General features: G+C 40.3%; 1 protein-coding gene across 3 annotated transcripts; it reads right to left on the bottom strand.

The window, feature by feature from the left end:
• Nucleotides 1–368: 368 nt before the first annotated feature.
• PRDX4 (peroxiredoxin 4) lies at nucleotides 369–14,549 on the bottom strand. Of its 3 annotated transcripts, XM_020896143.2 has the most exons (8): nucleotides 11,074–11,432; nucleotides 7,499–7,616; nucleotides 5,136–5,252; nucleotides 4,326–4,448; nucleotides 2,380–2,510; nucleotides 1,381–1,415; nucleotides 696–746; nucleotides 369–479 (listed from the first exon to the last, which is right to left on the bottom strand). In XM_020896143.2, exons 1-7 carry the CDS (start codon nucleotides 11,315–11,317, stop codon nucleotides 696–698), a joined length of 819 nt encoding a protein of 272 aa, XP_020751802.1. In that variant the 5' UTR covers nucleotides 11,318–11,432; the 3' UTR covers nucleotides 369–479. The 3 variants fall into 3 exon arrangements, with proteins under 3 accessions (XP_020751802.1, XP_020751803.1, XP_020751801.1); XM_020896144.2 differs by lacking the exons at nucleotides 696–746; nucleotides 11,074–11,432 and adding an exon at nucleotides 14,104–14,549; XM_020896142.2 differs by lacking the exon at nucleotides 696–746 and having other exon boundaries at nucleotides 11,074–11,431.
• Between the last annotated feature and the right edge of the window lie 1,797 nt (nucleotides 14,550–16,346).

Genomic DNA, 16,346 nt, shown 5'->3' with positions numbered 1-16,346 from the left:
AGAGGTGAGCCACAGAGGAATGTAAAGAGCCCAGAAACTAGAATTAGCCTATCTGGGTTCAAAGACTGATTCTACCTTTGCAAGCTGTCTCCTCATCTGTGAAATAAAGAACTCAAAGAGTTACTGTGAGAGTTAAGTGAAAAAAAAAAATGCACCTAAACTCCTAACAATGCCTGGCACATGGCATGTACTCCATAAATGGCAGTTAGTAGTCTTGTTACTAGTTTGAGTCAATCTGACATTTCCTGTTTTGGAAAGATAGAGAATAATTGCCTATCTTTTGGCATCAGTGTCTAATGATACTAAGTATATGTGGCTCCTGACATGGATTTTTGTATTATTTCAGAAACTACTACTGTAACACAGTGTGGTAATACACAGTGAGTTTTATTGAGAAGTTTCAAGCACTGTGACCTGAGGAAGTATTTTCAGTTCATTTTATCGAAATACTTCAGTTTCCCGGCTGGATCTGGGATTATCTGTTGAAGAAAAGAAGACAATGTACATCATCAGTAGTCTGATAATAGTTGCCCATCTCTTGACTAAAGAAGGTCAAGATTATTTTCCTGTACCAAATTATATATATTTAGGAAAGACTGGATTTGTCCTACCTGCTAATTTTAATCTCAGCTATTTTAAAAGGCAGGTGATCTGCTAGTGAATTAACATCTGTACTTAAGCACTCTCAAACTTACTTATAACTCTTCTCTTGGCCACCAGGCTTGCATGGCATCTTCAGGTTTGATCTAATTAAATCAAACACATTAAGGGAGCATGGCTACAGATGTTAATGCATTTGTAAAATAATCTGCTAATGAAGTGATGGTATGCTACAACCTGAAAAGGGGGCAGGGAGCTCAAATGGATTTTTTGGCAGTCTAGGGTATAATCTTTTCATCTCAAACTGCAAAGTAAAAGAAACACTCTATATAGCCTCCCTAAATGAAAGAATGTGTTTCAGTCTCATTTTCCTTCATATGACAAGGAGAGAATCATTAGCTTCATTGTCAGTTAAGCCAGATTTTCTCTAAAGCTTTTAATATATACACTGAAAAATTTTTCTTGTGACTGTTCTCTTTGCCCTGAATTTATTTGAACAAGTCTCCACCACTTCCCTCCTCCTGCTTTTTAAATGATATAATTCTCTGAATACTTGGCTTTAAAATCCAGAGCATCAAGTCCCATATTCTACTTTCCCAGTTTCAGCTACTCTCCCTACAGTCCAAAGAATGCCTGTACTTCTTTTAGGAGTTCTGCCTAGAAATGTTTACTTCATTTACAAAATCAAGGCAGGTCTGTTACAAACAGAGATTATCCTAGGGTTGGCTGCTGCTTTTTGGCCCCAGCCATCCCCTTAACAGAAAAATGAACTTGACTTACTGTTTCACTACCAGGTTTCCAACCAGCAGGGCAGACTGAAAGGAACAAAAATTGGCAAAAGGCAATTTAAAAACTGTTCAATTCTATCAACTCTCAGCTTTTCTTTTTCCAAATGATACTGAAAATAGAACCTATATTAATGAGAACATTTCTAGGCCACCAAACACTTGACTTGTTAGCTTACTGGCTTGCAACAAGAAATTTTAGTCCTGGAGCTTATCAGCAGATAGCTATTTTTCAGTTTTCTCAGTAATGTTTAGTTACATTTATAACAGAAGAAATCAAATTGAGTGTTCCTTTAGTAAAGTTGGAAAGTTTGGGAATCTGGTGAATTCAAAGATCTGGGTACAGCAAAATTCCTCAAATGTACATTCCCTTAAGCTTATCTTCTGTGCCCTGCAGTATTTGGTCCTGATGCCATGGTTCACTGTTTGTTTTAGCACCCTGACCCAGGCACTAAGTTATACTTTTGAAAGGAATATATAACATATGTTCTATTTTAAGAAGAATCTGATGTTTACCATTTGGCTACTGCAAAAACTTGGAGTGAAAGGGTGAACTAATAGATTATTAGTGTGTTACTGAATAACCTCAAAGATTTCTGAATTACCTTGAAGAAAAAAGCTTAAATTAAATAATGTAAAACATGCAAATAAAACATACATTACTAGATATGGCCAGATTGGTTGGCACATTTTAAGTTAATAGAAACATAATGGGAAAAATTACAGTAGCAGAAACTTTTCTCTGAGATATTCAAATGGACTATGAAAACAATATTTTTTCTATCCTATTCAGTAGGTAGAATATATTAGTGATATTTTGTTAAAAGCACTTTCATATTAATAATTAAAATTTGATTTGCTTAAAAGATCTAATAATTTGGAAATAATTGGAAGACTCTGGAACCATGAAAATTACTTTTAAGGTAAGAAACCATATTATGCTACTATCTCTCAAACTAAAAAATCCAAAGGCTATAATAGAAGGAAAGGGCACCTTCTCCGTGTCTGTCAGTGTACTGGAATGCCTGAACCAAACGTAGTGTCTCATCCACGGATCTACCCACGGGAAGGTCATTCAGAGTAATCTGTCTTAGGATTCCCTTGTCATCAATAATGAAGAGACCTCTGTAAAACAGAAGAATGGGAAAGATGAGGACATTTGTTCTCAGTTAAGACAAATATTAGTTACTTTGAATCCCTGTACCGCTCAAACAGAAAGATGTTATACAGAACCAAAAACATAACTACCTACCTACTTGACTGGTATGTGCATGCACACACCCCTATACCCACACCTATCTACCGTGTATTTTGGGATTATCACTGTTAAGCAGTAGCATTAAAATTTTGTTTTTGTCTTTGAAATGTACTGTAGTATTATCAGTTGAATCTTCATATGTACTAGATTTGGGACTGTACTGTAAATGATGAAACTGCATAGCAAAGCCTTATTCTACAATACTTAAAATTTTTTTTTGAATGAGTAACTCAACCTCTGAACCTACTAGGGCTCAGTCTCCTTAGACCAGATCAACTTGGTCAAACTTAGGTAAAATTGTTAATTACTATTCATATTTGTGTTCTTTCACATACTACTTTCACAATTGAAAATCCTCATAAAGGGTGATCAAGTCTGTTTTGAAGTAAGTGAGCCTGACTGGAAATTTTGACCTTGCCTCCGTAACACTCATCATAGCCATATACTCCACATAAAAACAAAAGCTGCCTGTTCTTTGGTAGCAAACTGTAGCTTCTGTTTTCTCTTTTGATTTTGTGAACTGCTTCTTTGGTAGACTATGAGACTAAGACATTTGCTGTGCTTGCTAATATTAGATAATTTACTTGGTTAATGTTCAAATAATTCTCAATTTGAAAAGTGCCACAGTCTTTAGTGGCATATTTATTCTTTGGGAGTTAATAATAATAGCTAGGCAGAAACCATTATAGACTTGACAAGTACAAAACAAAAAGAAAATTGGCAGGGATACACTGATTCAATATGGATGAACCTTGAAAATATTACGGTAAGTGAAAAAAGGCTAGTCATAAAAGAGCAGATACTGTAGGATTCCATCTATATGAAATGTCCAGAATAGGCAACTATTAAGACATAAAGTAGATTAGTGGTTGTGTAGGGCTAGGAGAGGGGGACTGGGTGAAATGGGGAGTAACTGCTAATGGGTATGGGATTCTTTTTGGAGCAATGAAAATGTTCTAACATGGATTGTGGTGATGGTTGTACAACTGTGAAATACTAAAAATTACTAAATTGTATGCTTTAAATGGGTGAGTTGTATGGTATGTGAATTATATCTAAATAAAGCTGTTCTAAAAAAATGCAAGATTATAAAATACTGATACCTTTACATAAAACATTAAAAGAACTATTAGCACTACAAAGCAAATCAGTATGATTATAAGAAAATTACAAGTATTTCAAGCTGAATCTGCCCTTTTGTCTAAGAATTCTATCAGCAGTTATTAGCTCAAGTAACTCAATGAGAGCTGTTAATAAAATATATCCTTAATTTTTCCTACTCCGGAGGCACAGGTTTGCTAAATACTATGATACTTGTATTTAGAAAAACTATTACTCGAGTCAGTTTGGAAAAGAAAAAGAAATGGACAGAAAGTTTGGGGACCTGGGCTCATGTCTGGGTTCTGCAATTAACTATAGTCACTTTGGCTAAGTTCTTGGAATGCTGAATCTGTTTTTATGTAAAATGACAGGGTTGAAGACCTCTAGAATTTTCCAGTTCTAAAAGTCTTTGACACTCACGTAGTTTCAGTCAGGCACTCACCAATTATTTTTAATGGTATCTACAACATTTTTGCAAGTAGAACAAATATTTCTTGATCAAACCTTGTATCTTCTAATTCCATTTCAAGTAGGTTTACAAATGTTTGTATTTGTCATCATGTACAACTACTGAAAGGTACCTAAGAGTGTGGCCTGAGTCTTCCAGATATACGCCATAGTCCTTTGAGATCTGATGGTTCAAATCTGCAAGAAGTGGAATCCTTATTGACCCAAGTCCTCCTTGTCTTCGAGGAGTATTAATCCTGTTAACAGAAAATGTACCTTTCAGGGTTAAGTAAACAGCATATATTAAAATAGTCCACACTCCTTGCATATGCACACAAACATGTGCATGGCATCTCTTGTCATTTTAAATTTTGTGCAATTAGGTGGAACATCTTTTCATGATTAATGAATTAAAAATTATTTAATCATTGCTAAGAAAATAAATATAAAAAATTTTATTTCTCCAGATTAAGGTTATCCAATTTATCATAATAATCATAGAATTCAGTGGTTTTTGCTGTGGATATTACATCTTTTAAAAAAATAATTATTTGGTACAGACCATTTTTTAAATCTTTATTGAATTTGTTACAATATTGTTTCTGTTTTTATGTTTTGGGTTTTTGGCTGTGAGGCATGTGGAGTCTTAGCTCCCTGACCAGCAAATGAACTGGTACCTGCTGCACTGGAAGGTGAATTCTTCACCACTGGACTGCCAGGGAAGTCCCTGTATCTTTTGAATTTAACTTTTCCCAAAATTTGAAATGTTCTATAAAATCTTTAAACATTTTTACTTTACTTTCATTGAACTAGCAGCTCTCAGATAAATTTATCCCTGAACTGTCTGATAAATAATTATATTCCTGTCATGTTAAGAGTTGTCTGCCCATAATTTAAGAGTATGTCTATTCTTTCCCTATAAATGTTAAGTTTAAGATACTGACCAGGCCAAATGGGTGAACTGTGAATCAACAGAGCAGGCTACCACTTCAGTGTTGATTGATCTGAATTCGTCAATTCTATCACCAAAGGCGATGATTTCAGTTGGACACACAAAAGTGCTGGAAGAAAAAGTCATTATTCTCAAAAAACACACATACTTAGTTTCAAATGATTTTGGTTTTATAAACACTTTAGTATATAAAAATGTACATTAAGAAAAATTTTATATATGAACCTTCTCAAGATGGAGTAGTCTAAAAAATGGTCACTGGATCAAATATCATTTAATTTAAAAATATAGAGTCCTCAATTATGTCTTGATAAACTTTATATTGGTGCATACAAACTGAATGTTACCTTGTATGTATGTGTAAGTGTACAGGGCAGCAAGGAAAAATGGATTTCCTGCTGTGTGTTATGGTCAAGAAGGTTTGAAAAACATAGACTTAGGGGACAGGTTCCTACCACAGTCCAATATAGGCTTTTCAAATGTTTCAGTTGTTCGAGTGGAGGACTGCCATATGCAAGAAGACAGTTCTAATCCAGATTATGTCCTTGGAAATCTGGCCTATAAAATGAACTTTTAATATTTTCCAAAAGGTAAGAATGATTGGCCCTTGTCCTCCTTTCTGTTATCCCAAGAAATGTTACCTAGAGATATACTGTGTGTTAGTTGCTCAGTCATGTCCGACTCTTTGTGACCCCATGGATTGTAGCCCACCAGGCTCCTCTGTCCATGGGATTCTCTAGGCAAAAATACTGGAGTGGGTTGCCATTCCTTTCTTACTGGCCCAACATAAAAGTTTTGGCAGAAACCTGAAGGGTTACAATTCTGATTTTCTTCCTTATAGACTGTGGCAAATGTCCCAGAATTCTTCTTTCTCTAACCAGGTCCAGTTTGGCTGGCTTTACATGCAAACAGCAGAAACTCTCTTAGCTCCTTGCTCCAGAAGACCATTGCTAACATCATGCTTTAATTAGATAGGTCTTATTCATTGGGGAGTTTTAAATAATACTGGAGAAATAGCTTATTTGTCTGCTGTGTTAGGTTAATTTCACAATTCAGGTTTAGCACCATATATATTTAATATGTGTGCTGCCTTCTGGTTTTACAGCAACATGAATTTAGAAGGCCTATCATTTTATATACATTAAAATGTCTACTTCAGGTCTCTATTAGAAGTTATAGTACACATTTTAGTTAGTCAAACTATAGTACAAATTGATTAGAAATAAGGAAGTTCTTACTAATTTAAAAGATTACATATTATGCAGATTCATGGTTTGTTTCAGTCTCAATGTACACATTTTTATGAGAATTCTATTTGGATTAGAGGAGTCAGCAAACTTCAGCCCACAGGCCAAAATCTAGTGTATATTGTTTTTTGTAAATAAACTTTTAATGGTGTACAAGACCCCTTTATTATTATCTGTTGCTATTTTATGCTATAATGGCAAAGTTGAGTAGTTGCAATGAAGATCACTTCAAGACTAAAATTTTTACTATCTGGCCCTGTACAGAAGAAGTTTGCTGCCCCCGGTCTATAGACATAAAGATATGAGCTTAAGTATATCCTCCCTACAAATTTAAAATATATTTACATAGTTCTAGATTACTCCTAATGGAAAAAGGAACTTAGTATACAGTGGCACAGACAGAATAATCTATTTACTTTTTGTAACCAAAAAACATATTCAAACAGAAAAGATCAAAGTTGGGATAACTCTCTTTGGTATCTTTTCATTTTCATGGAATTTGAAAAATTCAAAAATAAATCCTCAGTGTGACTAAAACTCCAAGAATCTTTACTTTGAGTCAACTTTCTACCTATAAAAGTGCTGTCAGAATTAAAGAGAACCCCCTCCATAATCATACTTTATGTTAATAGGTGTTATTCCTTAAACATATCCAATATTTTCAGGAAAATGTTCAAATCACAGGAAAGTAACATGCAGCAAGGAACAAAAATAATAAAACCAAAGTTAAATTCTATCACCATAGAAAAAGCCTTATAAATATTCACGTTAACAGAGAAACAGATTTGTGGTCTAAGTCTTGCTATTTAAATGCTTTCTAAAATATTCTCAGTCCATTTTCTTGCCTTAGTAAGTAGAGTTTAATGAATATAACTGTGGTTTTTGTCTAATGATTATGTTAACACAATCACATATATATAAGTATACAACATTGGGGTCAATGGGTTATGATTCTGAAATATATTCAAGATGTTACTTTCTTGAAAAAAACTCATCTCAGGTTGCCCTTTATGAACAAGTGCTAAGAAATTTCTAACTATATGATGCTCCTGAGCAAAGATGAATAATGACTGAGGTATTACTAGCTGCTATGATATGGATTACTTACAAATCAAGTGGGTAGAAGAAAAAAACCAGGTACTTCCCACGATAATCAGTTAACTTGAGCTCCTTAAATTCTCCATTTATCACAGCTGTTCCTTCCCAATAAGGTGCTGGCTTGGAAACTAAGAAAGAAAAATATATGATGTTCTTAAACGATGAGAGGGTTGGTGGGATGACAGAAGGACATCTTTAGGACATCATTAAAAACCAAGGCTTCAGAGGGAATCTTTGGACCTCTTTTAGCAGTCTGGTGATGCAGATGGACTTCTGCAGTGTTATTGAATGCATAAAATATTTAGAATATTTAGAATTTCAAAGGAAATATATTACAATGAAATGCAATCATCAAAACTATAAAAAAAAACTGGTGATATATTAATATTTGTGTCCTTTTTCTTAACACGTTAAAACTCTGAGACTTGGCAGTGATCTAGTAACTACTCAAGATTGTGATGAGTGTAAATGATGTTCCAGGATACCGGCAGCATCCATAATAATGGTATGAAATGTATGTGATTCTACTTGGCGACAACGAGTACCGCTGAGGCTAAGGTGGTTTGCTGCTGATGTTCATAATGGAAATAACTGCTATATTTCAGCTGGAGATTAGTGAAAATAAAGATTCTTTTTCCTATTCATGCTCACAGACCCCCTACATTCTATCCCTGCACTAAACCCTACAGGATACTTCACTATAGTTCCTCCAAGTTAATCAGCTTCCCACGTTTCAAACAGTTAGATTTTCCATTCTCTAATGGCAGTCTTCCAGATGTATTAATTTAAGTGTTTGTCCAGTTTCTTGAATATACATGGAGGACCTGCTGCTACATTCAAGGAATAGGAAATCTGCAAATATGTCAGGACAGAAGTGTAAAATCCTAGACCATAGGATTATTTTCCAGGCTTTGAAAGAGGCGACCCTCTTGAACAAGTGACCTAATGGAAATTGAATAGTTCATGCTGCTGTCTTGTCAGTGTATGCTTGGAAGTCTAGCCAACATGCTCTGATAATAATGTACCTTGATATTATGTTAACACATTTAGATAGCACTTAAACTTTCAGAACCATCACATACATTAATGTCAATACTTGCTTCCAATTTGACTAAGGTTCCTAGAAAGTAAGGGTTATAATAGAATTTATTATATTTTGTATACTAGCCAGCATTTTTGATAACTCTGAAAACAGGGAAACACTTAAGATTAATTTCTCTGTGGAGTTAATGTATAACAGGTGATTACTTATCTTGAGCCAGCAGCCTATCTCACAAAAGCATCCTGATCTGATTAGGTAAAGGCCAGGAGGGAGAATTAGATAGCAGAAGGATATGGGACTATATATGCTTTATATATATTACTTAAAAATATTACTCAAGTGTGAGGTTATAGTTGTAATAATGTGTTACAATGATAGTCCATAGTGATTTTAGCATATTGGGAAAACCAATAAAACTGAAAAATTTTGCTCTGAAAATTTTGACTTTTGGGTTCTTTTTTATAGACACTGATGGAATGCTTTATTATCTTAACAAATTGGTAAAGGTTTGTTAAATGGTAACAATGTTGTCAAGGTGGTGGAAAGGCATGCCTTCATATCCTTGACTGTACCTAGATATGGCTTTTCTTTTTCGGGGAGGGAAATTTTGGGTTCTTGATTTACGAACTGCAGTGTTAGTTAAAAAAAAAAACTGTCATCAGTTTATAGAGCAAAGAGAATTCAGTTTGCTAAGATCTATAAATGGAATTCCCAAAGCAACCATTCACATGTCAGGATGGGGAACACATGTACACCCATGGCTGATTCATGTGAATGTATGGCAAAACCACCACAATATTGTAATTAGCCTCCAATTAAAATAAAAAAAATAATGTTCTTACAAACAAAACCCAAAAATTGTCCCAAATACAAATCATGTAATTAACAAAGCAAAAGGAAAGCAGTATAAAGTATATTTAAATTCCCTTTCCCCATAACCCATCTGTTTAACTACTGTTAACATTTTGATGTCCTTCCTCCTAGTCTTTTTAAACACAAATTTGGATCTTGTTGCATCCCACTTGTGAAAAAAGTAAGCATTAGATCATGAATAATTATTCATGTTACTAAAAATATCTGAAAGTATGAACTTAATAGCTCCATAATATTCTATTTTGAGTGAAGGTCCTTGTACCTGTAATTCTAGATTCTCTACACATTAGAGAAATGTAGCAAATACCTAAAATTTGAAAAGGTCTGCTGGTAGAGGGAAATCTTATTACTACCATTAGCTTCCATGAGCAGACTTGGATGGCATGTTACGGGAAATATATGTAATGCCAGTAAATGCCACTTTAACTGGCTGCCATATTTCAAAATATCTTCCGAGGCAAGTAAAAGCAATGAGACTTGGAAATATGATTTTGAAAGTGTAACACACACACACACAAAAGAAAGTGTAACACTAGCTTTTTAAAAAACAAAAACCTAAAGATAACTTGCAGTAGGAAAGAACTGCAGATGTTTAAGGAGGCAACAGTTTTTCTCATTTATCACTCCCACTCCATCCTAAGGCATATCAACATTCCATTTAACACTGGGGATTCATAACTGCAAAGTATTGCTTTTTTTCACTGAACATGGCCAAGGAACATGCTGTAACTGGACCACAAAAGCCAAATACACATCTTCAGAATGCCAGATGGTCAGTAGGAAAAGCAGGTTATTTAAAAGCAAGCAAGGGACACTCTTTATCCTTTAGTCCCTACCCACTTCTTTTTGGCTCATCTTAACATCCAGATGCAGCAGGCCACAATTTTCTCAGTATCCACTTAGTCTGACGTGTCTTTTCTGAAAGTGGCCATTAGTTGTGTACACTGGACAGAAATGCAAATAATCAAAAGCCAAACTGGCAGGACACAAATTTGCCACGAGGTTTATCATCAACCCAAATGCATTACTTCTAACCTCCTTTTCCGCATTTCCCTACAAAGAGCCTTCAAGATACACCGTGTAACAAGCTCTTCATTTCTGAGAAACACAAAGGATGCCCATTAACTCTATAGGTCTCTGGGAAGGTGGCTTTTAACAGTTTTCTTTGTAAGATGCAACAACAACAAAATGAAACGTTTCCTCTCCTGAGCCAAACGTTGATTAGCCACTTTTCTGTTTATCCAAACTTTCTGTGAATCGTTATTCAACTTATCAGCGCATTCTTCTCCGAAATCGCACTTGAAAACAGACGCGATGCGCTGCAGGCACTTCGCGATGTTTGAGGAAATGTTCTAGTTTACACAACATCCTCGTCGCCTGCAAGCCCAGGACCAGGGCCACCCTCTCCCTCATCTGCGGCTTTTGGGGTAACCACTAATTCCTCCAAAATCTGAACAGTGGAACCCACCCCTTTCTTCACACCTCTGGAACCCCCTCCATCCCCCCACTGCCCAGGAGAACCAAGCTCCCCTTCGGGACCGGAGGTAGCCCAGGAGGTGCCGCCCAAGCCAGGCCCCCGGGTAGCCACCGTAACCAGGGTACATGTGTCCCCTGGCCCTCCCCACCTCCGGGTGCCGCCGGTCATCCCGCCGTGGTGGGGCACCACCTACTTTTCGCTTTGCTGAGGTGCAGGGAGTGGTCGCCGACCGAAACCCGGGACACCTCTCCCGGGTACACTTGGCCACCCGCATAGAAGTGGCACTCCTCTTCGCGGGTTCGGGGCCTCTCCTCCGCCTCCAAGTCCCGCACAGCTTCGGCCCGCAGCAAGAACAGCAGCAGAGGCAGCAGCAGGAGCTTTCGGCTCCGGCCAGGGGCCAGAGTCATCGCGGGTAGCGGCGGGGGCGGCGCCTCCATGACCACGCGAGGGTAGTCGCACGTCCCTTGGCTCGAACGCTACTTCTCCCGCCGCCAGGCAGCTCCAACCGCGCGCTCAATGCCCGTTCGAGCCCAAGCGCGGCCTCGCGAGACCAGCCCCTCCTCCTCACTCCCCCGCCCCTCCGCTCCCCCAGTCGCCCGCTTCCCGGGCTCTCCCGGAGCCGGCCCAGCCACGTGGTCGCCAGCCCCGCCCACTCATCCCCCCTGCGGGTGTTTGCGCATGCGCCCTAGGGCGGGCCCAGGCACGGCGCTTTGCCTAACTCTGAGAAGCGACAGCTGCCGTGACTGGTCTCACGCGCTCCCGCCCTCACACGTCTTCAGACATCCTTTTACGCTCGTCTCTTCCACACAGCCTTACCACTGCACACCATTTCCCCCCGCCCCCCCAAAAGTGAAATTAACTTATCTCTGAATGGTTTGCACTTTATACTTCTAACAGGTACTGTTTTTTTCCTTGATCTGCCAACAACGCCACGACTCCCCCCACCTCCGCCCCTAGTTGAAGCCCTTGCAAGTTTGTAAATCCTGGGAAAACTTGAAGAAAGGCCTAACCATTTACTCTTCTCCAGCAGGCAAGGCAAACAGGCAGTTTGGTGACTTAAGCCTGCCTCAAAGGTGTCTTATTTTTTAACTTGAAAAGTTCCCGGAAAACCAGCCTTTCTTCCAGCGCAGTATAGGTCCATCGTCTGACAATTACCCCATCATTTTACAGGAGTCTTCCGCACTCTTTATGCTCCCCCCCGCCCCCCGGGGTCCCTTCTAGTCTCCTCCGAGATCTTGTCATCTTTCTGAATCCCACAGAAGCCATTCAACATTTCACTTTCCTCTGTTAGACTGTCAGCTCCCTGGGGGTCAAAATCGATGTGGAATTCAGCTTTGTTTCCCAAGGCACCTGGCACAAGGTGAGCATTTGCCATTGTAAGCTTTTGATTTTGCGAATAACACCTAATGTTTCCAACTGCCAGTCAGTTTTAAGTTGCTTTCACATGTTATATCCTTACTCCCTGTGACAACCCTTTCCAAACTAGTTCTGTCCAGAAAGAGGAATGGGCTAGGTGCTGAAGGCCCTTGGCCCCTACAGTCTGTCAGCCCCTCCTCGCGACTCTCCACCCTCACCTGGAGGCATTTGCGCCTGCTCCCTGCGGGCAAGCCCAGTGTACTCCCCGAAGCCGCACCGCGAAGCCCAACTTAGTTTGTGATTTTGTGACGGCCGCGGCGGGTCTCCTGCCCTCCTAGACCACCCTGCCCTCTCCCAGCCATCCCTGTTCGCCGTCAGCAGTGTTTTAGGTGCTCCTCATCTTTCCAGGCCCATCTCTTCCACAAAGCTTTGAGGGAGACTGCGCTCCCGCCATTGCAGGTGACTGATCAGACCCTCTTATTCTTCCGCGCACATCTCTCCTACGGGAGCCTCACTACCATCCGTCACCCGCTCCCCAAAGTAACCTTTCTGCTTCTGAAATTTTATGCCTTTGTGTGTGTGTGTGTGTGTGTGTGTGTGTGTGTGTGTGTGCGCGCGCATGTGCGCGCGCGGGCGCGATGCGCTCAGTTGCACAGTCCTGTCAGACTCTTTGTGACTCTGTGGACTGTCGCCTGCTAGGCTCCTCTGTCCCTGGACAGAATTCTTGTCCCAGGCAAGAATATTGGAATGGGCTGCCATTTCCTCCTCCAGGGAATCTTCCCGATCTAGGGATCAAACCCACGTCTCCTGCATTGGCAGGCGGATTCTTTATCACTGAGCCAACTGGGAAGCTGATTTTATACCTCTAACAGATACTTAGGGCTTCCCTGGTGGCTCAGCTGGTAAAGAATCCGCCTGCAATGTGGGAGACCTGGGTTCGATCCCTGGGTTGGGAAGATCCCCTGGGGAAGGGAAAGGCTACCCACTCCAGTATTCTGGCCTGGAGAATTCCATGGACTTTATAGTCCATGGGGTCACAAAGAGTCGGACACAACTGAGCAACTTTCACTTCACAACAGATACTTATTCTCCTTTTCCTGCAGTGAGCTGGGTGAATTGGCACCATGACTCTAGTTGTAAGCCCTTTTAAGTCCTGGGAGAATTTGGATAAGAAAGGTCTAACCTGAAAAGCAGTATCTTGAGGTCAATTATTGTCTTTCAGTGGGAAAGAATCTCAAGCAGAAAAGTCAGTTTGGTGATTTGAGACTGTCTCAAGGTGTGTATTACTCTTTTAAAATCAAGACTTGCTACATTCCCACAAAACCCTTTCTCCCAGGCATGGTTTTATTCCATTTTCTGACAAGTAACCCCATCACTCACCCATTGGCTAAGATGGCAGATGAGAACTGAGGGGAGACCCACAATGTGCACACCAGGAAGAGGTAAGCCACCGGTAACTTTTATGTCTCCCTTCTACTTTCCTGTGAATTCTTGTCATTTTTCTGAATCCCACAAAAGCCATCCAGCAGTTTCTGTTTCCTCAGACTGTCAGCTCCCTGGGGGTCAAAATCTACGTGGATTCCCAAGGTGCCTGGTGCAGCTGAGCATTTGCTATTGTATACACTTGATTTTGTAAATAGCTTCTAATGTTCCCGATAGTCTGTCATAGTTTAAGGTTGCTTTCACATATTGTACCCCTCCAGACAACCCTTTGATGCAAATAGGAAACAAACTCATCCCTCTCCCCAGTCCTACCCATTATATGCTCTGCTTTTTGTTTCCTGACCTGTTTCCTGTGGGCAAAGGAGGAAGTCACCTCTCTTTTGCTGAGGGTGGTAGAGGGGGTTAGTGGGGAGCATCTCCTTACCCATAATAACGTTGTCTGTCATTTCTTCACTTTGAGGTGATCTGTAGACAGGGGTAGGTGTTCTCGGACGAGGTAGCTCTCGAACCTCCGATTCATCTTCTCCTCTGGCCTCCTGTTCCACATGGAAGGGGACTGGGGCCCGGGGAATTCGGGACTGAGTTCCAGGGACTCGGCTCAGACCAATGCCCCGAGGTCGGCTTCGGTGTTCCATGCTGACTGTTGGACAAATAGCCACAAAGCCTTAGTGAATTCTAGGCCTTGAGCTGGCTCTCCTAAATTAGAAACTGGGAGAGAAAGCCTGGGGATAGTGTTATTTCCTGACACCTCTGTTATGGCCTGAGCCGAGGCGCCCAAGTTGGCAACAAGGGCTGCCCACCAAAGGGGGCCCCAGTGAACCTCCTGCCCACTGGCGTGAGTGGCCAGGTAGGCCAGCTCCCAGCCACAAACTGTGCTCCCCTCACCAGAACCCCCTGGTAACTGACATTCTGGGTGGCGGTTGCTCTGAATCCTTCTGTCCAATGATGACCTGCCACCTGCGGGTAGGCATTGTACTGTCACAGTGGCAGTCACAGGGAGGCTTGGGGTGGGGCCCTGCCCCATGGCACTCACCATCCAGCTGGCATCAGCTGCCCGTGTTAACAATACAAAACTGTAAGACAGTGAGGTGGTTCTATGTATAGAGAAACACATGGGGAGCTTAAAGACATTTGAGTGTATGGACCAAGCCCCAGAAATGATGATTTAAATGAGGGGTCCCCAACCTTGGGAATCTAATGCCTGATAATCTGAGGTGGAGCTGATGTAATAATAATAGAAATAAAGTGAACAATAAATGTAATGTGCTTGAATCATTTTGAAACCACCCGCCAACACCTGGTCTGTGGAAAAAGTATCTTCCACAAAACTGGCCCCTGGTTCCAAAAAGATTGGGGACTGCTGCTTTAAGTGATGTTGAGGGGGCTGGTTCTGAACTGTGTATGGTTTTACAAATGATGTGTATGGTTAAGAACCACCACAGATGGCAGTTAAGAGGACACGTTGTGGACTTAGCTGTATTTAGGTTCCAATCTGAACTTTGACACCCATTGGCCTTGTGGCCTGGGGAAATGAACTTAACCTTGGGGAGCCTGAGTTTCATCTGTAGATGGGAGTTGTTATTACCTTCCCCATGTTGTGAAACTGAAATGATAGGAGTTTCATGATATAAGTGTAAAACCTGATTTGGAACATCAGTCAGACTTAGGGGCTCATTTCTTTCTTTTTTTTTGTCTCAGAAACATTTATTTATTTTTAATTGGAGGATAATTGCTTTACAATGTTGTGTTGGTTTCTGCTGTACAACAGTGTGAATCAGCTATAAGTATACATATGTCCCCTCCCTCTTTAGCGCCTCCCCATCCCCTCATCCCACCCTTCTAGGTCATCACAGAGCACTGAGCTGAGCGCCCCATGTCACACAGCAGCTTCCTGCTATCTAGCTATATATTTTATATATGGTAGTGTATATATGTCAATGTTATGCTCTCAATTCATCCCACCCACTCCTTCCCGCCCCCCGCCTATGTCCACAAGTTCATTCTCTCTGTGTCTATTCCTGCACTGCAGATAGGTTCAGATAGATTCATCAATACCATTTTTCTAGATTCCATATATATGCATTACTATATGATATTTGTTTAGTGACTCATTTCTGAGTCAAGGTCATAAAAAGGATAGTTTCTGCCTATGTCTCGGGGACCTCCCCTCTCCCTCTGGGGCACCACCATATTTGGGGGTTCGCAGGCAGACACCAGTAGCTGTGCCAGTTAGCACCAGCCTGTGAGGCCAGAGCCCCGAGGAAGTCAAGGCCTGCAGCTTTCAGAAATGAAATAAACAGGACTCTTTTCTGAAAAAAAAAAAAAAAAGGATAGTTTCTGTCTTGGATTTACATTCCTCAGTCTGGGGGAAGACTTACTGTCCAAAAATTTTTTTGAGATAAAATTCACTAAACATATAATTTATCCTTTAAAAATGCATAATAAATTCAGTGGTTGTTAGTATTGTCATGGTGTTGTACTTTGTGCTCACTACTGTCTAATTTGAAAACGTTTCCATCACCCTTAAAAAGAAACCTCATTCCTGTTAGTGGTTAATTTCTCACTTCCCCCTAGGTCCTGGCTAATCTATTTTCTCTCTGTATAGGTTTGCCTATTCTGGACATTTCGTATAAGTGGAATCTTGCATGTGTCCTTTTGTGTCTGGCT

Source organism: Odocoileus virginianus, unplaced genomic scaffold, assembly GCF_023699985.2.
Source record: "Odocoileus virginianus isolate 20LAN1187 ecotype Illinois unplaced genomic scaffold, Ovbor_1.2 Unplaced_Scaffold_4, whole genome shotgun sequence".
NCBI lineage: Eukaryota > Metazoa > Chordata > Mammalia > Artiodactyla > Cervidae > Odocoileus > Odocoileus virginianus.
The sequence above is the reverse complement of the archived record's forward strand: the minus strand, read 5'-3'. Positions and strand labels throughout refer to the sequence as shown.

Excerpts from the sequence above, each read along its gene's own strand:
- PRDX4 (XM_020896143.2), bottom strand. The coding sequence starts at position 11,317 with ATGGAGGCGCCGCCCCCGCCGCTACCCGCGATGACTCTGGCCCCTGGC. Across the intron at positions 5,253-7,498 it reads TTCTTCTACCCACTTGATTT|CACTTTTGTGTGTCCAACTG; the intron begins GTAAGTAATCCA and ends TTTTTCTTCCAG. Across the intron at positions 1,416-2,379 it reads CACTGACAGACACGGAGAAG|TCTGCCCTGCTGGTTGGAAA; the intron begins GTGCCCTTTCCT and ends TGTTCCTTTCAG.